Source organism: Stegodyphus dumicola, chromosome 2 (assembly GCF_044657685.1).
Source record: "Stegodyphus dumicola isolate Sdum_Otavi_A_Nest chromosome 2, ASM4465768v1".
NCBI lineage: Eukaryota > Metazoa > Arthropoda > Arachnida > Araneae > Eresidae > Stegodyphus > Stegodyphus dumicola.
Window position 1 is genome coordinate 19,327,458 of NC_140769.1, and position 27,276 is coordinate 19,354,733.

At 34.8% G+C, this 27,276-nt stretch overlaps 1 protein-coding gene across 6 annotated transcripts in view; it reads right to left on the reverse strand.

The window, feature by feature from the left end:
* LOC118197865 (uncharacterized) overlaps window positions 1-27,276 on the reverse strand; it is an 85,161-nt gene that overhangs the window by 47,111 nt on the left and 10,774 nt on the right. For 5 of the 6 annotated variants that reach the window (XM_035369419.2, XM_035369421.2, XM_035369420.2 and 2 more), the window contains 2 exons: window positions 15,016-17,789; window positions 5,851-6,011 (listed from right to left, as the gene is read on the reverse strand). In XM_035369419.2, the coding sequence (XP_035225310.2) occupies window positions 5,851-6,011; window positions 15,016-17,737 (2,883 nt within the window). In that variant the 5' untranslated portion in view covers window positions 17,738-17,789. The remainder of the gene's footprint in view (window positions 1-5,850; window positions 6,012-15,015; window positions 17,790-27,276) is intronic. The other variant, XM_035369422.2, reaches the window with a different exon arrangement.

A 27,276-nucleotide genomic window follows, 5' to 3' on the forward strand; every position in this document is an offset into this window, starting at 1 on the left:
ATGGCCAAGTTTAAATATTTTATTAAACTTTTGGATAGGATTTATTTTAAACTGTTTAACTTTTTCAACACTTAAATATATAGATTGAATTTAGAATTAGGTTTATACTATAAATTTTATCTAAAAAAATTTACAGATCAAGTATTCAATGCATACACAAAATACTTGAGAATGTATAACACGTGAAATACATTTAAAAACACAAAAATTATTTAAAATATGCAAGTAATTGTTATATTTAGTGTGGTATTGGGGAAAGCAAGAAATTCACAGTATTATATTACACTTCTGGCAGAATGTTCATGATTTTGATAAATATTCTTCAGTTGATGTTTACCTTTCTTTAAAATAGTATGCTCTACAGGATCATAGTGAATATCATTAAAATCAACTGCCAAAGACGATGGCTTTGAAAACAAATGACCTTTCTAAATGATTATTTAGACCTTTTTTCAAGTAGATTATCACAATTTCATGGAGAAAATCTCTTATCAACATTTGTTTATTGATCTCATTTTGATAAACAATCTTGTACAAGGCACAAACATTCATAATAGACATATCATATATTCTAGTAAATAAATACTAATATAACTGTTTACTCCTTATATGGATAATAAAATGCTTTTCCAAGTACCGTGTTGATCAATACTTCCCACAAATGTGTTGAATTCAAGTATTAGTTTCAGTTGAGGAACAGTTTTTTTTTCTCCCCCCCCCCCGACCTTTGCATCAATGCAGTGTTCGCCTACCCACAAGATTTATTTTTCAAAATCAGTGGCTAATAAGCATATTTGTTATCACTCTACCTCGCCATTAGAATTTCTTTTTCCTTATCAAATTGATGATCGTAGAAACCTCTTTGCTTCTTTTCTGTGTCTTTTCTGAGATTTCAGAAGACATTCAGCCATTCTATTATCTCTTATAGTGGCATAAGCATGAAACCAGATTCTTTCAACATTACTAACAACTCACTGCTGTTGAAAAAGTTATCAAAAACTCCGTATGATTAAATGGATTATTCACTATAGATAGCACTTCAAAAATAACTTGGGAGAGCAATGAAAATAACTTGGAGAGCAAAAGAAGTCTTTGAACTTGTTTTACATTCCATTGAAAGAAAAATTACAATATCCATTTTGTCCACAATTTGTATTCATTTCCTAGTGGTTTACATTTCATAAATTGCTTCAAAGAATATTGACCCTAATAATGTATAATCATTTCATCAATAGATAAATGTACTTGAAATACACCCCATCGTTGAGGGTTTTTATTTAGTAAATCTAATAAATGCCCAATTTTAAAAGAATTGCCTGTTTTATTATTTTCGACTTTACTACTGCATTTGAAGTGTATAAGAGCTTTCAATTTAGTACAAAAATTTTGACTTATTTTGATTTTGATTTCGACTTAAGTTGATGCTTAAAATCCTCATATTCTGGCCAAAAATCTCTTTCACTTGGTAGTTTGTGATAGCCAGAAAATATGAGAAATCCCATAAATATTATTATTTCCTCCTCAGATAAAGAGTAGCATGAATTATTTTTTTACTTCAGCAGCATACTTAAGTGCTTCAGTTAGAATAAGGTCATATACTTCATCACTACAAAATGTTTCAAACATTTCGATTACACTTAACTGGTCCATTTAATTTATAAAATGTTCAGTATTTCTCCCTACTTCATCATTAAATTTTGAATATTTAGAATCATCTTTTGACCATAGACCATAGTTTAGAATCATCTTTTGACCATAGACCATAGTTTAGAATCATCTTTTGACCATAGACCCTAGTTTAGAATCATCTTTTGACTTTTTTTATTTTTGGTTGACCTTTATATATATATATATTTATTATTTTAAGGTTATAGTTCTGCATAATTTTCATTGCTTCTGAAATATCGATTTCAGCTTTTGGCAATATTAGATACCCTAAGTACAGTTGCAATCTCATCATCAAAATCTTCATCAGTTAGGCATCAACCTCCAGTGGAACTGCAATTATATCCACTTCATTTTTTCAAGAACAAATGTTCTCGGGCTTCTTCAATGCTAAGAAACATAATAATTACATAACACTTTCTTAAAATTATGGAAAATATAAGTAATTCCTTTAAAATTCTTAATTCAGCTACTAGTCCCAAAAATATGAAATAACAAACAAATAATGATTATGGATTTTTGAACAAAAGGTTGACTCTAATGCAAAGTGTCCTGAATCAAGTACAGCATAACAAGACATCATTTTTTAAAAAGGAAATTCCAACATAACAGACTATTTTACTATCATTATTATTAAATAAATGCTAGATCATTCACAGTTAGATCATTAGGTGACGAGCTCTCCAATACGTTTTAACAATACAATCCAAATCATTTACAGCAGAACACATGTTCAGATCAGCAGCAGTCACGTCTCGTCCAGAGTCACACAGAACATATTCAGGTGAATTAGTCAGTTTAAAACAGAACAAATATGTACCAAGACAATCATTTTACTATCCTATGTTAACACAGAATTCTTAAGAAAAGTATAACAATAGATATAATGCCTGACCTTGATTTAGTTGATGTACCTGCACAAAAGCATGTGCGAGGCTTGAAAAATCCCAAAATGGCAATCTAAATCATGAAATTACAAGTAATACCAGATCTGTAAAAATCTGTGGGTTGTTTATAGTGATGTCATCTACTATTACTAAAAAGGAAAAATAAATCGTTCCAATCAAACCAAAGAACTCTAGCCATTTCATTAACCATTCTCTAATGAGGATGCTGGGCATTAATGGGTTAATATAATTTTATTCTTGATGTATTATTTAGTCAAGTTATGTCATACTTTATAGAGTACCATCATTTACAATACCATACTTGCCAACCTATGACACTCAAAAATCAGGAGATTTTTCACAATGTTAAAAAGACTTTTTAAATGATAAAAATATAGTTTTTAATAATGAATTAACTTTAAATAGTTACTAAGTCTTAAATGCAAGCAAAACAAAAATACCTTAGACATAAAAAACATTTTTATTACTTTCATCGTTTTAAAAAAAATAAATAAAAAAGGCACTTTAATCAGTTTTCATACAAATGTTATGGACAGTGGCAGATTTTGCTCTCGTTAAGAAAGAAACTTCATAATTTTGTTCATAGCAATTGCCACTTAGGCCTGCTTTCGCTAATAAAAGTTTTTCTAATGTGTCATCACTAATATTAGATCTAAATTTAGTTCTCGTTTTCGCAACAATACTGAAAATCCTCTCACACTCCGCATTACTATGGGGAACTGTCAAGATGGCCAACATAATTCTAGAGAGTTCACTATATTTTAAAATTCCATCAGCACCTTTCAATTTTCCAATTAACCTCCACTGGGTGTCAATCCTAGCTGATTTTATAACTTCATCCAAGTTTTCTAATTGTAAACTGCAAAATTGTGACTGAAGTATATCAGTAGCAACATCAATATCATCATCTTTCATGACTAAACGAAGTAACACAGGAAATCTGTTCTAAAAATTACCTTATATCAGAAAAAGATGCATTTGCTAGAGCAGAAATATCAGCAACTTTAGCATGCAAAATCACTTCATCGTTGACTGGAAATTTATGTAGTGTGTAATCACATACTCGACAGAAGTAACTTCTAACATGAAGATAAAACTTACTTTTGTTTTCTTCTGAAAGTTCTTCCACTACTTTTGTAGTTGCAGCTCCTATTACCAAATCTTCATCTTTCTTCCGATTTTCTGTTTCACCATAAATCACATCATATATAGAATTACAAGACAAAACACAGACTGGTTTTACAAACTTTGATAAAATGTCTTTAAACAGATCATAAATCATTGATTGCAAAACATGAATTAATGGAATTCTGCTTTGTAGAATTGTGTTCAGAACATCGAATGCTGGCAAAATGAATTGTAAAAAAAAGCAAAAAGCTTTGTTAAGGTCCGAAGAAAAAAACATAAATATTCGTTCTTCACAAGATAAACTTACAGTAATCGGAAAATGTTTCGTGTGTTGAGCAATTTTTTTTTTATTTTGAGAGAAATTTGTATCAGCTTTACGCTTATATTTTGCAGTATTATTTTGAGAACTGCCAGTTGAATTGCTGAATGATGCAGAAATTACTTTATTTTTCTCAAACCCATTTTTAACAATGGAAGTAGTAACTACATCTTCATTTACTTTAGGTACTTATAACTTTCAATAGAGCCTTTTATCTTAACTCTCGAAGCATTTACTTCTTCTTTAAAAAATGCAAGAAGTGGGTTCCATTGATCGAGGATTCTAGATAAGCATTTCTTTAAAGACAACCAGCGTGTACACACATGTTTCAAAATTTTTCTCATTTCAGTATTATGCAGCTGTTGGAACTGTTTCAATTTTTCCTTTCTTTTAGAACTCCTTTCAAGATAATAATAAATATCAACAATGTGTTCATCCACATTTAATGGTAAAGAAGCTGCCCTTTTTTCAGCTGCTAAATTTAAGAGGTGACAGGTGCACCTCATAATCTGCAAATCTGAATTTGCCTTTCTTAAAATGCCTGCAACACCAGTCATCAAGCCTACCATTACTGGTGCATTATCGGCACCAAGTGCTAAGCAATTATTGAGAGGGACTGCATTTTCTTTTAAATTTTAATAATTAGCTGTGCTATATTAAAGCCTGTCAAATGTCCTTCTAAAGTGGGGACAGAAAGTAAACTGCACTCAATTTCTGAAGACTCTGGATTAAAAAAAGAAACAACAATTGGATACAGTTTTGAATTGGTATTATTGCTTCCATCCGTAGGGAGGCAGAACGGAGCTGTTTTAATGCAATCAATAACTGAAGATTTATTTTTCAAACCCATTTCTTTAACAATTGCACCTGTTTTGGTCCTTGCACTTGAGTATTTCTTAGCGATTTCACTATCGGGAAACATTTTTCTAAATAAAGCTGCAGCGTGATCCGATGCATTCAGTGGCAGGTTGTGCTCCAGTAAAAAGGCAGAGAACAGACATTCTGCATTAATCACTTTTTGGTCTTTTGTTTCCGAAGAAAAATTTAATTTTTCGTTTTTTCAAAACAATTCATGTTGTCCTTGTGTTTATGTGTACGCACATGTTTGAGAACATCTGCCCTTCCACCAAGCGAAATCGAAAAATCGCAACGACAAATGGTACACATCGCAAATTTATTACACTTCCTTGAAGAAATAATGGAAGGAAAGTCAACTGTGTACGATTTTTGAAACGTGCACGAGTATTTCACCTTTCTCGCAGACATATCAAAAGATGATAATTTCTAAAACTATTTCCTAAAAGCACGTGTACTCACACAACTCGGGACAAAATGAACGAAATAGCGAAAGAATGGCCAACTGCCTTGAGCTTGCTTTATGCTCATTGGCTAATATATGCCAGATGACATGCAGTGGAGCTCGATGCCCATTGGAGAACTGGAGAACGACGTTTCTGGATACGTATGCTGTCAATCACAAAGCAGAAATTCTCATCTGATTCGCAAGGTTTCATTTTAGATATAATCTAGAGAAAATTCAGCTTTCAGACATCCAAAATAACATTTTTTTTTTTTTTTTTTTTTTTTTGTTCATATAACGAAGTATTAAGCCAAGTTCCATAAAAATCGTGAGAAATATTAAGAATAAGAAAAAGTCGGGAGAAATATATTGTAAATCGGGTTGGCGGGAGAGCGGTCGTAAATCGGGAGTCTCCGGCCTAAATCGGGAGAGTTGGCAACTCTGCAATACTCTTAATTAAACACACTTTTAAAATCTTCATTTCATATTAAATACATGCAAATTTAATATAAACATAAAACAAAAAATACCTCCAGTGTAAGAAAAATTGATTTTCCTCTTGTAAGCTTTAACACAACCTGTGTATATCTGTTATTTCTATTAACTCGAATTGTTTTGTAATGACAAGAAAAGCCAAATGATGTTGGACGTGGAACACTCTCATCTTCATCATGTTTTGTACATTCATCTGCTGAAATGAATAAAATACAAAATCACTAATGCATTTAGTTTTATCATTTTACAACAACACTATACAGTACAACGTATGAAATCTGAAATGATATAATATCAGTAAATTTTAAAGAAATCCCTTTCAGAGTTTAGGAATGGAAAATACTCAAAAAACAGATGTGTCTTAAAAATGATTTTCCTCCTAACTATGATTCCACCATGCCAGTTTCTAACATCTGCTGGCTACAGCATCACACCGTGATCAATGACAACACATTTGACGGATGTTACACTGATGTTGACTACTCTAATGTCTCACTGAATTGATGTTGGCTGTTTCAACACTTCAGTGATTTGGGATGGTGGTGCATTTTCCCATCTGACTTAATAAATGATTGCTTGGAGTGGGATGTTGCTCATATTGGTTTTCTTCTGTTGGCATAGTAGCAAGGAAGAAAAAAAGAATTAGATTTCGAGGTTTGATTTATTTTGATTATGGTAAAGCACACTAGGGCTATTTACATAAGGAAGAGGGATGCATTTGTGGAGGATTTTCCATGGAAAACTAGCTCATATCCACATTATGGATAGAAAAAAATGTCCATGCAGCAAGCCCGTTCACCTGGAATCGAACATAATTTGAACTAGCTAGAGCTGTGGGGGCCTGAAATGAAGATACAAGCTAGCTTTTAAAAAATCTACTCTAAATTTTCTGAACAGTGGACTGGACAAAAACAGGAAATGAAAATAAAAAGTGTAATACACTTTCAAATAATTTACTGTTCAACAAGATGCTCTAAATCATCCTTGTAAATACACTATCTGGCCAAAAGTATCCAGACAGCCCCCCTAGAGAAAAGGATCAGGCAGGTGACATAATTTGATGTGAAACCGAAAGTTATAAAAGTGGTGGTAGTGGTTGTGAGGTCATATTTATGCATTTAATGAGACAATAAGTAACTTAAAGGAGCTAATTTGATCGTGGCAATAAAGTAGGATGGCTTCTTTGTGGAAAATCAATTCATGAAATTTCAGACATTCTACAGAAAACAAAATCCACTGTGAGTAATATAACTGTGAAGTGGAAACGCCAATGCAGTGAAACTACTGAAGAACGAAGTGGCAAGTCAAACAAAGTTGGTGAGTGCAGCTGCAGAACTCTGAAAAGGTTAGTGGTCGCTCCCGGTCGCTGCAGAGGAAAAACCTCTCTCAAAAATTAATTCATCAGAGCAGAGATGGACGGGCGACCATCACGAAGAAATCTACACGAAGACCGATCTCCACTCTAACTACTCAGACTCAAAGATATGGTTCCCATGAGCGGGGTCACCACTCCCTTTCGTGGTACTAAAAATATGGATGCTTAAAATAAATCACGAGATCATATGTCCCTCTACACCAACCAAGAGGAGCCAACCCCTCTCAGATGGTCAACACCATCAGCCATGCAGCGTCCCCACGGCCAAGGTCGTAGACAAGACAGTACCATTATGGCTCCTGCCAAGCCTAAACCTACGATCGAATATACGATGGTTCCAATCTATGTGAAGACTGATTATTTGCTCTGCACGCCGAAGCTGTCTAGCTAGAGATCTGGAAGAACCCCGGGTCTCCTCTCATAAATGGTCGGTTCTGGTAATTTCACCCAGTCGAACCACAGAGTTACCATCATAGGACTGTGGGGAAATGTTCTTTAGATTGAAGAATTTCACTTTACGATCTGGCAGCCCGATGAACGTGTCTGGCTTTGGTGAATGCCTGCCAAATGTGACTTAAGTGGCTGCATTGAGGCAGTCACTTAAGTGTAAGGCGATTTTCATGGTTTATCCTGGGTCCCTTAGTTCCTGAGGCTGGAAGAATGAACTTTGAGATGTATGCGAACATCCTGGACAATGCTGCTGTCCTAACTTTATGGCAATAATTTTGGGGCAAGGCCCATTTCTCTTCCAGCAGGATAACTGCTCCATTTACACATCAAGACTCGTACAGCCATGGTTTTACAAAATGGGTGTTCAAAAACTGGATTGGCCTTCTCAGAGTCCTAATCTAATGCCCACAGAGCACATTTCGGATGAATTAAAAAGCAGATTACATAGCCAACGAAATAGACCATCCTCACTGCCTGCGCTCACTTCAGCTGTGATGGACAGCTGGAAATCAATCCTATGGCTACCTATCCAAAACTGGTGAAGTCTCCTTAGACATGTGCAGGCTGTCATTGATGCAAAAGGGAAACCAAAATCATATTAATATATGCCTCAAGGCTCTCCAAGTCTGTACCATTGGGTGCCCAGATACTTTTGGCCAGATACATACAAAAGATTTACATTTTCATGTAATCTATTATGCATTAAATTTTCAGAACAATTTGGCAATAACAGGAAAAAGGATCAATTATAAAAATATTGTTTCATGTTAATTCTATTAAGTTTACTAAAAAGCAGTTAACTGATACTTCAAAGTCAACATTATCATGTAGTCCAATGGGATTCACCTTAACCAGACAGAAATATGCCTACTTTTGCATTTGTCCTTTCGGCATATGTAGAAAGGAGCGCAAGCAGATGCTTCAAATTCTAATTTCAAGCACTGTATGAGTAGTTAGATAATTTTACGGGTAGAAGGTGGAACATGTCCTTGAGAAGATATTTGATGAATTGTAAGAATGGAAGCAGGTCAGACACTTACACAGGTCTACAGAGAACCAAAAGTAGCTAAAAGCATATAAATGTCAAAACCATAAAAGACAGACTTTCAAGACCATTACTTGGCAATGATTGCTAAAAGAAATAACTACTGATGTCAGCCTGGATTTCAAGGAAATTTCCTGCAGTTACAGAAACTCGACTCGGTTGCATAATAATAAAAAAAAAGAAAAAAAAAAAAAAAAAAAGACTTACATAAGGTAGCCTATTTTCTGTGTCCCACTAACTCAGACTGTGAAAAACACTTAACTGCAACAGTGCAAAAACCTTTGTGATTAGTGAACCATGGACTTTTGCCTCACAACAACAAAGATAATATACATAGAGGGAGCTGCTACATCACTCCTTCTCCAGTAACAGATACTCTATAACTTTTAATAACAATAACTTCAGTGTACATTCAATGTATATAAATGTGAAAAGGAAATACATGTATATAAATGTATAAAAAGTATAAAAATATATATGAAATTAATACGAAATAACAATAATGAATAGTATGTAATTAATCTTTGTAACGCGTTGGAAAAACTTGCATATCTACCAGAGCATGTAGTTTTTTTATGAACTTCTGTGTATGGCAAATTTCATTGTTGTTTTTCAGGTTGTTGATGTGTAGTCAGATTTTCATTGGGCAATGTTTGTGCACTATCCGACTGCTTATGATGCAGAATGTTCACCTCAGTTAACAGCAAATATGCTGGTTTTAATCTGTCAACAAATATATCGACATCTCTGGCAATGACGAAGCGAGCATAACTGTCGCTCGGAGCACGATATCTTTTTGGTGGTCTCTCGAAAAACATAAAGTAACATAATATAACGAATATACTATCTTGGAAACCATTTGGTGCCTCTCTGCAAGCACCGCCCAGTGCACAATAGATCCCCTTGCCCGTCCTTCAGTACGCCACTGATCTCTGGCTAATGGTCACGGTAAAATACTTGTTGAATCTTGTTTACAGTAAATTCCTCACCAGGGGTATTCAAAACAGGACTGTCGGTCTGCATAATTCAATGTTAGAAGAAATTATTCATCTGAAGGTTCACAACAAAACACACGCAATAAGCCTAGATATGAATTCCTGGGGTATTTACAGGACTGCTTGCTGGTACGGTTTAACTTACATTGGTCAAACAAAGAGAGCCTTAAAATTTCGCATTAAGGAACATGAGGCATATGTTAGAAAAAAGGAAACTCAGAAGTCTTCTGTTACCCAGGATCGTTGGTTCGAAAATCCAACTTACAATTTTTCTGTAGCCAAAATTATTCAAAAAACATCTTCCATAGGTGAATTAGAGAGGCATTTCATATTCAAAAAATTTTCTAGAAACATTTCACATTCAAAAAAACCTTTCTGTTCTAGTTAACGACCCTAATTCCAATTCAACTTTGCCTTCAACTTTAAGGAAATTAAGTTTTAGTTCTCGTTTCATCAACAGATGGTGCCAGTACCTTAACTCCTGTCCAGTCTTTCTCATCTTATCTAAACACTATATCTTGTTCATTTGTGCTTTTGCAGCTGAGGCTGACAGTTCAGTAAAACCAAAACTAGTCCTGTGAAAATTTGAAAATACAATGCTGATTCTTGTCGTTTGACTTTAAAATTAATACTTGTTCGGTGTGTTATTGTATCTCAATCATATTTTCTATTATAAAGACATTATTTTTTTTGGCCACTTAAGTCACATAGACCTTTGAGGATGATTTATTCAAAATTTAATTTCATTTATCAGATTCAAACTAGCAAGATGTAGCTGGAGGGGTGAAAAAAGCTAGACGTCCGAAGGAGCGATATCAGGGCTATATGGTGGGCGTGGCAAAAGATCCCATTTGAGTGGGTACAGATTCCAGCTGGTAAATCACAAGTGACGATCCAGAATTTTGTCCTTGTGTTGACGTTCTAGCAAATTAGTGCAAGCCCGAACATGCCTGCCATTATCTGCTTGAGTCAGCTCATCAATTTGTATGTCAAGTTTATGTGAGGCGTATCATGACTAATGGAAATGGCACTAATACCTAACTCCTTAGCAAGCTCTTGAGTGGCTGCACACTGATCTTCTTCCACAAGTTCTTGCAGGTGGGCCTCATCAACATCAGTAGGTCAGCCAAAGTGCTCTGCTTCTTGAATGTCATAGTCCTCATTTTTGAACTTTTGCTACCAAACCTTCACAATGTCACATGATACAACATTAGTACCTACAGCTGTACACATGATTTGGTGACATTCTCTGACTGACTTTTTGCAACACAACTGGAAGTAAATGATGGTTCTTATCTGGTTGTATGATAGTTTCATTTCAAGCACCTTGTACTTAATGATAATGATATTTTTTACAAATTTCACAACACAGTGTCCTAAAGTAAGTCTCTCTCTTTCTAATGCCAAACACTGTTTGACAAAATATATTGGCAGTGGAGCAAAAGCATAAACATACTTTGGCCTTGCCAAAATAAAAAACTTGCTAAAAATAAATAAAACTAATCTTTATTTTATAAACTTAAATCAAATAAACTAGGCTGTAACAAAAGCCTTTACATTAAAAATGACAAAAAACAGTGAATTTCCTCGTGTTCACCATTTCAGTGTATATGCCGCCGATACTATGTCATTGACCAATCAGACGCAACTACTTTAGTTTATCACTGATTAACCTCTCAACCAATTTGCATGAGGAAAACAACAAAATATTAAGTAAAAAATAATAATAATAATAATAATAATCAAACATGCCAATATGAACTGCTTGTGCAGACTATATTTGCAGTGGCGGGAACCCTTGTTAAAACCTGATATTATAAATGCAAGGACTGTAACATAGGACTATGTGCATATTTTAAGTGCCCCATGACCTGAAGACATTATATATTTACAAACAACCAAGTGGCTTTCATGATTTGAACTATGACCCAATGATAAAGGCAACAAGCAATGCTAACCACTACACGAATCAGGGCACTTGGCACTACTCTGTATCACATTACAGACAGAAGTAAAATATTCACCTATAATTTACAAATACATGCCAATTTCAACACATGTAACATTTAAAAATAAACAGGAATTTTTATGCCCCATCATCGAAAAGACTTCGCTCATGTGATTAAATAATCACACAAAATGGACAAAAAAAGTATTTCTGAACTTTGCAACAGTAATGCTAATATTTCTTTTTATCATCCACCCACTGTAGGCATGTCAAACTAGATTTTTGACTAAACAAGCTGCATTATGCCTCAGAATCATTCAATATTTTAAAAAATCCAGTTAAAAATCTTCCAAAATCTAGTGTATGATTAGTGCAAGTTCTATTACAGAAGGACAGGTGAAAGTTAACAACATCTTTGTCAGCCAAGAATTTCATCCACTGAAAACAAGCTGAATGCCACTGGTACACTGATTCAGGTCAACTGGATAACTACTATAAGATAAATCACTAAATATCGGTTGATTGGATAACTGCTAAAAGATAAATCACTAAATATCGGTCAATTGGATAACTGCTATAAGATAAATCACTAGGGATTTTAAATGGTAATGTAGAAACATTAATTAAAGACAGTAATAAATTAATAATTTTTAGCAAAGAAGAAACTCAAGTTTTAATGAGCAGATTACTGATGCCATGCAAGAATGCCAAGCAGTTATTCAAGAAATAAAATGTTTTTTAGTGATAGCATAAGTGTATTGTAAAGGCAGAAAATTACATAAAAAAAAAAAAAAAAATTTAACCCTTTTTGGCACGTTACCTTTTAAAATTGGAATTTAAAAAAAAAAAAAAAAAAAAAAAAAAAAAAAAAAAGGCAATCTATTTAGGCCTAGAGGAGTATATAGGCAAAATTTTATAAAGATAGCGCTTACTGTTTTAACTTTGTGGGTGTGCCCGAGGCAGGTTCACTGAATGAATGGAGCTTTGAAAAGAGCACTGAGACTTGGAAAGCACATAATAGAGTAAAAGGTTTTGCTTTCAATTAAAAAACACTAGATTCTGATTACCATAGATGATTTAGCATTACCCAGAGGGCACTATGGGAAGGCCTGCTACTTTGCACCTCCCTCAAAAAAAAGCATTTCTTAGTTATATGATTACATGCATATAAATGAAAAAAAAAAGGTAACTTGGCTCATGATATTTACATTTCATATTTACACTTTCCTCTACTTTTTTTCATTGTGGTATTTCTCCAAGTATGTGACACCACCTTTGAAGAAGAATAACCCAATACTGCATGTTTTGCACATGTACCGGTACTGGTATCTGGGGGTTCCTGTTTGATACTACATGTACACCTTCTCGTACACTTCACTGGTATGTGTTCAACATTATGGAACTTCGTGTCTTCAGAAACTATTATTACACATACAGTTACGAAAATATAAACTATAAAATAAAATGAAATAAACATCTACAACTCGAAACTCTCAAAAACATCTACAACTTGCTAAAAATTATTAATTTATTACTGTAGAGCTAAGAATACTTTTTTCAACAAAAGCGAGAGAAAAAAGATAACTGCTCAAGTGAAAATCAACTGCTAACTGATAAAATTTCCAATGACCTTCAGAAAAACATCCCAACAATACCTTAGTTGATAACCAATCCTTCCCTCCCCCACATAAAAAGGGAAAATGAAACACAGCTGTGCACCCAGCTTTCTGAAATGGTCTCACAGAAAAAAATTCTGCAGTGAAACAGCAATATTAGTTGATGGTCTGGTGTTTCAGAAATCCCATTCTGGGCATTCTTGTTTAAATCACTCAATTTAAACAAGATTTCAAGGTAAGAATTTAAAACTAATATAGAATAAAGAGATCGGGGAAAGACTCATATAACCGGCACTTGGCGTAATTTTTTCCCGCCATCTTGAATTGGCGAAAATCACCAAATCCTTGGAAGGATTTTTTTGACGCCAAGTGGGAAATGACGTCAAAAGACACTTTACAAAATTTCCCTCTTGAGCCCGATATAGGGAAGAAACCTGTGCCAATAAAATAATTAAATAGTGAATGATCATACACAACGACAAACAGCATATGAGCATATGCACAACGTTATCTGCAAAGTCACATGACAGCCAAAGCAAAGTATTTACTTATAGAAAGAAAATATCCCTTCCCTTTTCCCTTTCTCCCTAGCGTAGTGAAGATCTAAACTAGCAATCTAAACTGTCCTCCCACTTTATGGCGCGTATCACCCAAGTTGGCAAACGCGATTTCAGGAATTTCGCCAAGTGCCGGTTATCTGAGTATCCCCGTCTTTTCCATTCAATTTTTCTGTGGAATTTTTTTATGTGTGCCTACACTGGGCAACATGCTGTGCCAGAGAAGGTTAACCATTACATTATATTCAATAAATTTCCATGCAATTTAGCTAACAAATTCCTTTTTATATTTGAACATTCCTCATTACTCTCACATAATCAGATTATTTCAGATAATTATTAAATTAATACTGCTATTATCTGATATACTGACATTACTTTAAATGTATTGGTACTTTCTGATTATCCACACACCCACCAAAATTTACAAAAATGTACTGATGAAGCAATATTATACCATTCCACTGAAAAGCATTTATGTCGAAATCCAGGTATGTGCATAGCATACATGTGGATTTGCAGTTCTGAAATTCAACAGTAATTTTTCAAATGTAATATTTCTTTCTGCAGTGTATATATGATTTTTTGGTAACAAATTATAATGAGGTTCTGGAGTTTGTCAATTAACTAAAATATTGCATTTTTTTCAGAAATATGGCATTTTACCCATTAATAGAAAATGTAAGACTTTGTATTCTATTGTTAAATAACCAATGTGAATGAAATAAATCAATTGGAATAGCAGAACAGCTACCAATCAGAATGTAAAAAGATATGCAGTATTTGATGCAGATACCAGAATAGCCAAATAAAAGTTGGCAAGAACTTTGCTACATTTTGGACCTAAGATCAAGGCATAAAATATTACATTAAGCTCCACACTATCAAAATGGAACTGAAATAAATAAGAGACAAGTGTTAGCTAAAGGCCAGAATAGCCAAATACCAGAATAGCCAAATAAAAGTTGGCAAGAACTTTGCTACATTTTGGACCTAAGATCAAGGCATAAAATATTACATTAAGCTCCACACTATCAAAATGGAACTGAAATAAATAAGAGACAAGTGTTAGCTAAAGGACGAGAAACGATGAGACCATTAGAGGTTAACGAAAGAGTTAGGTAAGAGGTGCTACATTTTGGTTGAGTTCCAATAATCAAGAAGTACCGATACTTTAAAGTTCCTGATAGAAATAGCAGTGTTGAAATACTTACTTTCAACTTTTGATGTATATGAAGTCACAGCTTTATACGACGAAGGAGACACAGCATGCTCTCTCTGCTGAAGACTACATCCTGCATTTTTCGAAGTTGACGAAGATGTCACACTTTCTGTTTTAGAAGTTCCAGGCAATGGTTTACAGGGTTCTTTTTCAGAATGAAATAATACAGAACCATTCTTACAACGGTCAAATACCATACCATCTGAATAGTTCTGAAGTGCCAGTTTCCCATTGAACGTCTTTAAAAAAGTTGTACTTTTCTTCGGTTCATGAACACTTCTTTCATCTAACTCCTGAGATTTAAAAGATGATGTTATTGAAACATGATTCTTATGTGACATTTCTTCTTTAATGATGCTAGAAGTCCTATTGATGGAAGCTGAATTTAATGTATTTACATGCTGTGCATTTTTTTCATTGGTATTTTCAAGCTCTGTTATTTCCTTTTTCTTAACAGAAGAGTTTAAACTATTTAAAGGCTCTATAATTTTTTCATCAGGAGTTCTTTTGTTTACAAAAGAAATTAATTTTTGCTCAGTACATTTTTCATTAGAAATACTATTGATAGCAGAATCATTACGTTCTACATTTTTTTCACAAGAAATTCTATTTACAGGTAGTGAATTTAATACATTGGATTTTTCTGTACTTTTCTCACAAGTTCTATTAATAGATACAAAATTTGACTTGTCAATTTGTTCTGTACTTTTCTCAGAGAACCTGCATGTTTTAAAAGATGGCAAGCGGTGTAATTTTGCCCTATAACGCAAATATTTTACATATTTATTTAAAATTCGTTTTGCAGCATAAATTATTACAGGATTATTCATAAATTTATTGGCTGAATGAATGCTCCGAAGTTTTTTCCACAGCTGTAGTAATTCAGTATGTCTAGTAATTTTACATATGTTTGAATTTTTACTTCCATTACGCAGTCCATTTTTATTATTTGCAGTTTTATTGTACATTTTACCAAGTTTGTGCTCCAAATAATTATCAGGAGTGTGGTTTAAAATAGCTTCATTTTCTTTACTGCTTCCAGCAAGATTCTCATTTTGCAGGACTATGCATGGTTCTAACACAGGTGGACCCTCATCTAAAAATGACCTTTTATCTGGTATCTGACTTTCTTTAACAGAAGTTAAAAGAGGCAAGCCACATTGTTCATCATAGCAAGTGGAAACTACCACTTCAGCCCCTACCTCTCGAAAGCATGCATCAATAGTCCTAATTCCTTCTTCTGCTATATCAAAAAATGTAGGAGTAACAGAATAGTCCAAAACACTACCCGAACTAGAATGACATTTGAAGTCAAAATCCAAGAAATTTTTTGCAATTAGTTCCATAGTGTTTCCTGAAACGACTGAGTCATCAGATGCACAAGAAAGCTGAGCATCATCAAGACATTCAATTTTGTTCGTTGTCTTTACAAGTTTATCACAGATTGCTTCAGATGTCTTGGAACAGGAAATTTCACTAGGACTTGAATCATCTTGCGAACTGACATGAGACACAAAATTTTCTTTTATAAATGATTTCGTTTCATCAGAATCAGTAAGCACATTCTCTGACGGACGTAAATTTGAGGATAAACACTTTTTGGTTTTTTGCTGACTTTTAGAAACAGAAGAATCAGTGACAGCAGCATCACTTTTAGCATGGGTTATATGAACACCAGGTGAGCTTATTTCATTTTTATGATTACTGTCAGGGTTGGGAGTTTCAGAAGTAGAATTTTCAGAAGGAACTTTATCATTTGCTATATTTTGTTTACTTTTTACATTACCTTTTGATTTTCTGTGAGGTTTAGAAGTGCTAGGCTTAGAAGGAGATCTCCCAAAAGCAGAGCAAGACGCAGCTTGTCGTATATTAATTTGTCTAAGAATATTATCAGGAGAAAAGTTTTTGGCCCATTCGATTTCATGCAAAGAATCGTATAACTTTTCCACTTCTGATCTACGTTTTCTCCCACTTTCCGATTTTGATGATACATTTTTTCCAAAAGTCATGTTATGCATTTCTTTTGAAGAATTCTCCTGCATACAAGTTTTTACTTTTGTACTAGAAATTACTGTTTCCTCTTTTACTCTCTTTAGACGAATTTCTTTATAACGTCTAACAACTAAAGTTGTACATGTAGCAGTGCAATCACAACTACATGTTTTCTTTCTGATATTTCTCCTGAGATTATGACGCAATGGTAATACAGAATCAGAATTACCAGAACAGGACACTTTTTCCTTCTGTGAAATTACATTATTAGATTTAATGTCTGAACAAGCCAAAAGACAAGCATCACTGTCCCTCACTTCTAAATTTCTTATAGGATTATTTGTTAATAATTTAGGTGATATTGTTAAAGAACATCTTTTCACATCTTTATCACTGAGACAAGACATGTTACTCGAAACAGATGATCCAGATGAATGCCTGGTCCGTTTCGATATGTCGGAATGATATTCATTCCCTACACGTTTTCCCACATGTATATTAGAACTTTGGATATGACGGCTACTGCAATATACAGCGGAGTCATTCGAACAAGATGACACTGAACTGCTTCTTGACCAAGCTGGCTGACCATCAGAGATTCTATGATCAAATGACAGTGAGGACGAAAAGTTCACTTTTATTTTCTGTGGATTTTTATCCATGTTTTGCTTAATACATACAGGATACAGAAAGAAGTCACTGAAAAAAGTCATCAATGTCATCCTGAACCACTACATCCATCGCGAAATATGTAATCTTTTAAAATGCAGGCATCTGTAAAATATTAAAAAATTACTTCCTGCATGCATTAGGAAAAACTATATCATAAACAAAATATTTTGGACATACAGATAAAGATGTTAATAACATATATGAATTACTATATTTACTCAAAAATAAGACCCACCTAATATCTTAAGATATATTTTGAGAAATTAAAATGTTGATGAATATTTGACGACAGCAGCAGTAATTCAAATTAGAATGAAAGGCTAACTACCTAATTAAATGCAATATTTCACTATGGTATAGAAAACAAAAGTTACATAAGTTATTACGTATTTATTTTCAGACAGATCAGCAACTTCCGTCACTCCGCCTCTTCTGTAATTGTGGACACAAGATTTTTTATCAAGACTTCAACAAGGCATAACTTACAGAAGCTATTAGAGGTGCCAAGAGTGGCCAGAGCTCAGGTCCAGATAATTTCCACTCCGATTTCCTGAGGCACTTTGGCAGAAATGCACTCTCTGTATTATCGGAGCTCTACAACTACAGTTTCCAGCAATTTGCAAAAAAATCATCATCCCTATATTTAAAAGTAATATAATAAACCTCCGGATAATTTAATTAGCTATCGACCCATTTTTTTAACTAGTGTTTTATCCAAGGTCATGGAAAGAATGATTGCATCTCGTCTGAGTTGGTTTTTTGAGTCTAATAACCTTATATCTCTTACTCAGGCCAGATTTAGAAAATGGATGTCCACAAACCAACAGGTTATCTTGCCGAGACAGTCCACAAAGGATGCTCTTGATCAGAGATGCTCTGTTTTGACTGTGTTTGTAGGCTTTTGATAACATTTGGCGACTCAAATATATCCAGAAATTACAAAACCTGTGTGTATGCAGAAATATGCTTGCTCTCTTAGATCATGAGTTTTCTTTCACAATGTTTCTCTACCACTCGTTTTGGTGATTCTGTGTCCAACTTTCAACAAAGTGAAACTGGCTTATCACAGGGCACTGTGATCAGCCCTATTTTATTTAACCCGTTCAAGACCAACATCGCGTACACGCAACGCAAAGATTCCACTCCTACCAGCCCAGCGCCCCGTATACGAGATGCAACGATTCTGCTCCTACGAGCCCAGCATCGTGTATACGTGACATTAAAACGGAGCGATTTATTTGAATTTTTAAGAGCCAGTAAATGGAGCTAAGTGATAATTGTTTTCACACGGGTTGATTCATACGGCATTTGACATTCATGTACTAGCATTAGTTTCTGTTTTGTGGTTCTGGTTTTGAGAGATTAATTGAAATAAACAAACTGGAAATCATGGCTCTTTATAAATGCGCCTGTGAATTAAAGGAGCACAGCTGTTATTGTTTATTTCGTTAGGATTTTCTTTTCTTTTTTTTCCTTCTACACTGGTTAACATAAATTAAGGAAAAATCACGATTACTGAAAAAGTTACATGTAGAATTTTATGAAACTTACCCACAATATACAACACACACTAAGGTATCAAATAAAAAGAAATTACCAGACAATTATGGTAGTATAGAAATTAGCACATGTATAAAATGAACAAATCGAAGGTGTCAGTTTGCTATAGTAAAAGTACCTTCAATATGGAATATAATCATCTCTAGAAACAATACAGCACATTCAGCGATGTATGATGCTTTCAATTATGTGATCTATCAGTTCCATAGGAAGCGAGAGCCATTGCTCTTGCAAAGCAGTTACAAGCGTGGCTAGGGTCTACGGGGGTGGATTGAGAGCGACTAGACGTCTCCCTAAAGCATCCCAAACGTGCTCGATAGGATTCAATTTCGGGGACTGAGCTGGCTACTCCATGTGCATAATTGTTTCCTGTTGAAGATAATCATATACAATGCAAGCCCTGTGTGGTTTTGCATAGTCTTCCTGTAACAGGAAAGCATCACCTATTGCCCCGGCATATGGGCGCACATAAGCATCAAGGATGTCATCTCTATAAACATGAGTATTCACGGTTCCCCTTGGAAAAACATGGAGGGCTGTGCGTCCACCCAAAGAGATGCCACCCCAGACACAGACACTGCCTCTTCCATATGCTTCTCTTTCACAGATGTTTGACGGATGATAACGGGTTCCAGGTTCTCTCCATATCAAATAACGCCTACTATCACGTTCTAGACTAAACCTGGACTCATCCGTAAAAAAAACAGCCCTCCATTGCTCAGATGTCCAGTGGACATTTTGTCGTGCCCACTACAAACGGTCTTTCCTATGGCATGACTTGAGCGGCACGCAAATGTTCTTCGCCTCGCATACAGACCACCTTCAATGAAACCTTCTACGCACAGTTGACGTTGACACCAACCTTCCGGTGGCTGCAGCAAGGAAAGATCTAAGAAGAGTCGGGAGTAGCGGTTCTATTCCTGAGTGCACATAATGTCAAATATCGGTCATCGGCGCTCGTCATAGCAGTCTTCCTTGGCCGCCCTTGGCTGAACCCCCTAGGTGCCGAATCTGTGATTTGAAATTGCCTCCAAAGTCTATGAACCCCAGAAAGACTCACATTTAGCCATCTGGCCACTTCTGTTTGACTTTGTCCTGCCTCTAGTCTCCCATAGGCTTTCTATCATAGTTCTGAAGGCAAATGATGCCTGGAGATCATTGTCACGAATTGGCTATCTCAGATTTCTGATGTCACTATCACAGTGAAATATGTGGGCTTGCTCTCAAACATGGGCTTTTATGCTCCTCGCAGATGTTGCACCATATTGGAGTTTTACTCAGCTACTCTTACTTGGCACCATATTCAAATTTTACACGGTTTGGCTTATTTTTGAGGGAGTTATCGGTATTTTTGTGATTTTTCCTTAATTTATAATAACCAGTATATTAATTTTGATACTTAACATAAGCTTTCTTGGTTAATTAAAAAGTAACATTATTACAGAAGGGAAAAGACTATCAGCTTCCTCCACGCGTAATGCGCCTTGCTCGCATTTCTCAGGAAAAAGGTCATTATGTATAATGACACAGCGGTTATAGTTTGGAATATAATATATTTACTTTACATATAATGTAATTATATATAATGTATATATTAACGTGATCAGTAACAGATATTCCGCCAGTTGGAGGGGGTCTTTCCTTGATCACTTTCCAGTCATCGTGGACGCTGTTTTCGATTTAGAAAAACAGGAAGTTATCTAACAATCTAATTAATATACATCAGGTTTATACCTGATGTCACAGAGGGTATGAGGATGAAATATTCCTGAGTGTCTTTTGAAGAAGTTTTGGAACATTTGTTGGGTTATATTCATTTTCATTCTGTTAGCCATGGCTAGGAGACTGTACTTAAAAATTTGTCCAAAATCACCAGACACTATACCTTTCTGTCTAACTGGAAGACAATTTACATTGACGGAAAAGTAATAAAGGTAGGAGAAGATGCGTTGTGCGTGCTAAAACCAAGGAAAAGCGTAAGCAAACAACGTATTTTGAGTGCAAAATATGCAATGCAAAACTGTGTGTCGATCCTTGTTTTGAGTTATTTCACACACAGCAGAATTTTTAAATTGGAATTTAGTTACCTAAATTTTTTTTCATGTTTATAGTATTTATTTCTGCGTGTATAGTTATGATTTTAGTATTTTGCCTGTTTAATTTATTTCTATTAATGTGATATTTTTTATATTAATATACATTAAATATGCAACTTCAAAAATTGAAGTCATAATATCAAAATGCTGGTTTTATACCTTTTTTTTTTTTTTTTTTGGTAAAATTAGGCTTAACTGCTGAAAATGCGCAGGCCGATGGCAACGACCCACTTTAGTCCCATGACTGTGCTTCGTTCTCCTGGTGCTGGTCCTTAAGAGGTTAATGTCTTTATTGATGACCTACTAAGTAGCTTGACTTCTGATGAACTGACTAACGCTGCCTTTTCTGCGGACAACTTTCAACAAAGTGAAACTGGCTTATCACAGGGCACTGTGATCAGCCTTATTTTATTTAATATCTTTATTGTGATCTACCAAGTATCTTGACTTCTGATGAACTAACGCTGTCCTTTCTGCAGACAATCTTGCTATTTGCTGCTATGCATCTAAAGGTGGTCAATCCAAGCTAAATACTATCCTGAATAAGTCTCCCTAGAAACTGGAGAGCTGGAGTTTGGAGAATAATAGGACTATAAACTTGGGGAAGACTACTAATCAGTATATTACTTTAGACAGCCTTTCACTTCCGATCTTGTTTACAGAGGTTCTTCTTTACAGCATAATGATGTTTCAATTTATCTGGGTTGCATCTTTGTTAACAAACTGAAATGGGCTAAGCATGCTGAATACGTCATCTCAAAAGCTAGGAGACTCTCCATTCTTAAGAGACTAGCTGGTGTTAAATGGGGATGTGGCAGAGCTACCTTTGACTCTACTTATAAGACTTATGTCCAGCCAGTTTTAAATTATTGCAATGAAGTGCTTTTCTCTGCCTGAAGTAGAATCTTGGGAATGTCTGAAGTTTTTCAAAACTAGGTTTCATGCTTGTTCACTAGAAGTGTTAAAACTACTCCTGTACTATATTTGCTTTGTGACCTACAGCCAATGACTAACCTGGTTCGGAGGAATGCAGCTATCCTTTATAACACACTTATTAGACCCCCAAATATTTCTTTTTGGCGTGAATACGATTTTAACATAGTATGTCAACTAAAAACTCAGAAGGGCTTCATTCAATGCATCCAGGAGAATGCTCAATATAATGCAAATTAACGAAATCACTAACGAATTATTATCTCATATAAATAGACTGGAGTTTATGGTTCACGATGTCAGATTGGACTTTGAATGTGAGGAAAAACGACTTATGCCCAACGGCTCTTCGTGCAATCGCATTGGAAACTACTAATACTCGATATCATCATACTGAGTGGCTTCATATCTACAATGATGGTTCCCTTTCAGATTTCTCCCAGGGCGCTGGTGCTGGCATCTTCTGTGATCTGTTTCCCTTTTACGTACATGTTGGCTCTCATACGACACATTTTGATGGTGAAGTCAAGGCCATCCATTTAGCTCTTCAACAGCTTTCTGCCTGTTTCTCTCTTGTTGATAAGGCTGCAATTTTATTGGACTTAAGTTCTGCTCTTCAGGCCTTAGCGAATAACTTATAAAAACAGAGTGCTCATACCCAGAGCTGCATGGAGTTGTTGAGCAGAATTCAGACAAAGATTGCTTTCCAGAGAATGCCATCACATTGTGGCCTTTGGAGAGAGAAATGAGATGGTAGACCTGGCAAAAAAAAAAGTATGGATCTGCTACAAAGTCTTCCAGAGACCTATCTCTTCACTCCGCTAAAATTAAATTAATAGAATTTATAAAAAATCCTTTCGTAATGCTGCAGATAGTGCTTCTGAAAATAAATCATGGAGGGTGCTATTGAAAGCTGACTGTGTCTCAGACTCCCCTCATGCTAATGCTGTGGCTGAGTGTAGACTACTGACTGGACATGACTGCCTTGGTGCTCTTTTGTTTCATTTTAATCCGACTTCCTCACCTTTATGTGCTTTGTGTGATTCTGAACAAGTCATGGACGCTGCTCATCTGGACATGTGCTCTGCACTTAAAAGAGTTTGGACAGCTCGTTGCCTGATGACCTGATGGTCTACGGCCAGGCATTTAATAAAATAAAATGTTCAAGTAAATATAGTAGATGTTATTTTTCAACAATTTGTTTGATAATGAATACAAATAATAACTTCATTTTCTAAGTTTAAAACAGAAACAAGTAAACATAAAGGGCAATGACATTAATTTTGAAGAAATTAAAACAATTTGACATTATTTATGGAACTTTTGTTTATAGGGGATAATTCTTCAGATTTAGTCAAATAATAATGATAAACAGACAAAACTAATTTGATTTTGCATTACAATGCCCCCAAATTCACAAATTAAACTACAAACACCAAAGAGATACAGAAAATTGAAGAAAATGTTAATTAAGAAAATTATCTAATTTTTCCAACTTTTTATGATTATGGACGTAAGTGTTTGGTTTAGCATAATTACCTGTATCAATTCTCAAGCTAGATTTCATTAAATTTGTACAAAATTTAGAAAAGAAATTCATCTGACATATTTTTGAGTCAAAATACTGCTTTTTATGAAATAGTTTTAGCCAGTAATAACTTCACTAAAAATCTTTGTCTTCAAGGGACAATTTAAGTTATACTTTGGAGCAATAACGTTGTTGTATATATCTGTAAGTATTTACATCTTTTTTTATTGCATTGTATTGTAGTATTTTGCATTTATTTAGTTATTTATATACTTTTATTTTTGGGCAATATATTTATGTAAGATAAATAATTTAAATTAACACCCTTAATACTTAATTTGATATTCCCCCTCTCTATTTTAAAAATAGTAACCTTTTTCTGCACTGTGTTATTTAGAGACTAATCCACGTACATAACACTGATGATGTAAATGGAATAAAAACATAAACATCCAATAATAATTTTACAGCAGTATATATTATTCAATCAAATGCACTGAGAACAAAAATAAACTCATTATTCTGAATTAAGATTTCATCCTGAACACAGCTGCACTTGTTTTCTATTCGCACTTCAGTTTAGCTGGACTGCCGCATGCTGTTCTCTTCTTACTACAAAACTATCAAAAATGTTAACATTTTGAAATACACACAAGCAGTGTGCCAAGTTGTTAATGGCCACAACATGTTTACTGAAATGAAAATAAAGATTTGTTTGGTTCATTACAATGAGTCAGCAGGATTTTAAACTGTGTGGGGAAACCCCAATGATTTTGAGTAAAAACATCCATAAGACCCTGAAAGTTTTATCATCTAAGATGTGTTGATTCCGTGAGCAGTTACTATTGAGGACTGAGTGCAAGTTTCAAAAGGGAAGTTTGTCAGCATAAAGTTATGTCTCTCAAGCGCTGGGTGAGAAATTTTCCGTGTTTTGAATAGATGTCTAAAATTGTGCTCCTCAGTCTACAAGCCAAAAAATCATAAAGCATGCATGCCTTATGATTTTTGATTTACTGAGTACTTTCTGTATTTCATAATTTACTGATGATGTTTTAATGTGTTTTGTATTTTTATGTTATTGATTTTAAATGCAAACAAGATTGCAAACAAAATAATCTAAAAATTTTCTGACATGGTTTCTGTGAACAAAGAGAAATTCACATGTCCAGTTTTTGATGGAAGAAAGGATTATCTCTAAAATACTTTGAAAAACACTGTAGTCCAAATTTTCTGAAATAGAAAAATTTGACTTATTTCCAAATTGTCTAAAAGTAGAAGAACTCACATTCTATATTCGCAAGCATGTTGAACACATATTTTTCAAGTTCTGAACATGTTAGTTGATGATTTTGTCTCAGCCACTTACAGTAAATTTAAGGACATGGGTTAAGTATTTTAGACAAAAACTAAAATTAGGATCTGCTTTGAAATTAAGAGACAAAATTCTAATAGCATCATGCCAGAGGTCTAGTGTAGCAACACCATATATTATTGCCTCTTCAAAATTGGATTATGCTATCATGAAAATTATTCCCAACTTCAAACTCACCTGAAGGAACATAAAGCATCAAAACTTAAACAACAGCTCAATCCTTGCATGCTAATGATACTGCCCTGACGTCAACTAAAATAAATCATGCCATCAAAAAGGTGAAGAGCAACATTCTCTCCATCGAGCTATGGTGTAAATTTTGGAAAATCAGAATTAATGCATAGAAATCATACCTCCTACTCATCAGATGGAAAAAATGAAATATGCACATGAAAGATAACTTAAACTTATTTAGCAAAACAGAGTCTATTGTTTCTCAAACCAAACATCTTGATGTTATCATTAATGACAAGCTCATATGGACTAGTCATATAGAGCACGTGAGAAGGAAAGCTCTCAAAGTAATGAAGTGTCTATACCCCAGCATTGAGAAATACTTGCAAGTTAGATCTTGCAAAAAACAGAATTATTTATCTCAACCATGATAAGACCCATCACGATTTACACCTCCCTTGTTTGGGCTGTTGCTATCACCATAGATCTTAATAAACTCAAGGTGGTACAAAATAGACTTTTATGCATCATTACTAATGCTCACTTTCTAGTGCGCACCAACTTCTGAACAACTGACCCTCTGGGAAAGTTTCCATGGATTACAAATCGAAAATCCTTCTGTAGCGTAAAATTGTAAACAAATGAATCCATTTTGACTATTTCACTACATTGATATCTATTTTACAAAATACTAAATGAGGACAAATTCCTTCAACTTCTTGCTGCATTTCTAATTAGTGAAAGCATGGACTTACCTATCTAATTACTATTTTCTCTATACATAATACTTTGCATTTTCAAAAAGTGATGAACTGCAAAATTAAACAGCACTTCCCTGACCCCTAGACTTGGGTGTGTGACCACCCACGTGACAGGACTTTACATGCGGCAAATACAGCCAAAAGTCTTTAATCCGGACTCGTCAGGACTTCGGCGATTCCAGATTATAGATCATCAATTTTAATCTGGTAAGATGGCATGCAGAAATTATAAAATTAAAAATATGAAACTGTAATTTATGAAATAAAGAGCAATTATGATCTAAAGGGTATCACAATTTACAAAAAAAAAAAAAAAAAAAAAAAAAAAAAAAAGCTTAATATTTATTTACTCACTTTATTAAACATTTCTTTCAATGCGTGCATGCATAAAGCATACATTACGCATAGTCGAAATTAGAAAATTGCAACCAGAAAATCATTTGATGTTTATTCATGATACGAGGGCCATCCAGGAAGTAGATTACGTTTCCGTCTGTGTCCGCTAGGGGCGGGGCTAGCGCGGCCATCTTGGGGTCAGAGCGTTGCGCAGCTCAGTCTGCATCTAGCCGTGCTAGTGAGAGGTTCGTGCTGTGCTCCGTTCAGATACTGTGACGGTTTGAAATGTCTGCGTTAATTGAAAATCCCGCGAGCTGCGAGGTGCGCTCAGTAATAAGGTTTCTGACTGCAAAAAACTGTAAACCGATAGAAATCTATCGGCAGCTTCGTGAAGTGTATGGGGACAACATTATCACTGTAGGTGGAGTGCGTCAGTGGGTCATAAGATTTCAAAATGGCCGAACCAATGTTCACGACGAAGATCGAAGTGGGAGACCCAGCATAGTGACCGCCGAACTTCTCGAAAAAGTCGATGCTAAAGTCCGTGAAAATCGAAATTTCACAATAACGGAACTTTCTTTGAGTTTTCCACAAATTTCGCGAAGTTTGTTGCACGAAATCATCAGCGAAAAGCTTGGTTACCACAAGTTTTGTGCAAGATGGAAGGCAAGAAGAGGTAACGAAGTGGTTGAAGGCGCAGGCGGCCGAATTTTTCGACGAAGGAATTTCCAAGCTCGTACATCGCTACGATAAATGCCTTAATTTGTATGGTGACTATGTAGAAAAGTAGTATTTGAGTGTGGCTTTCATCTGTATATAATAAAATTTG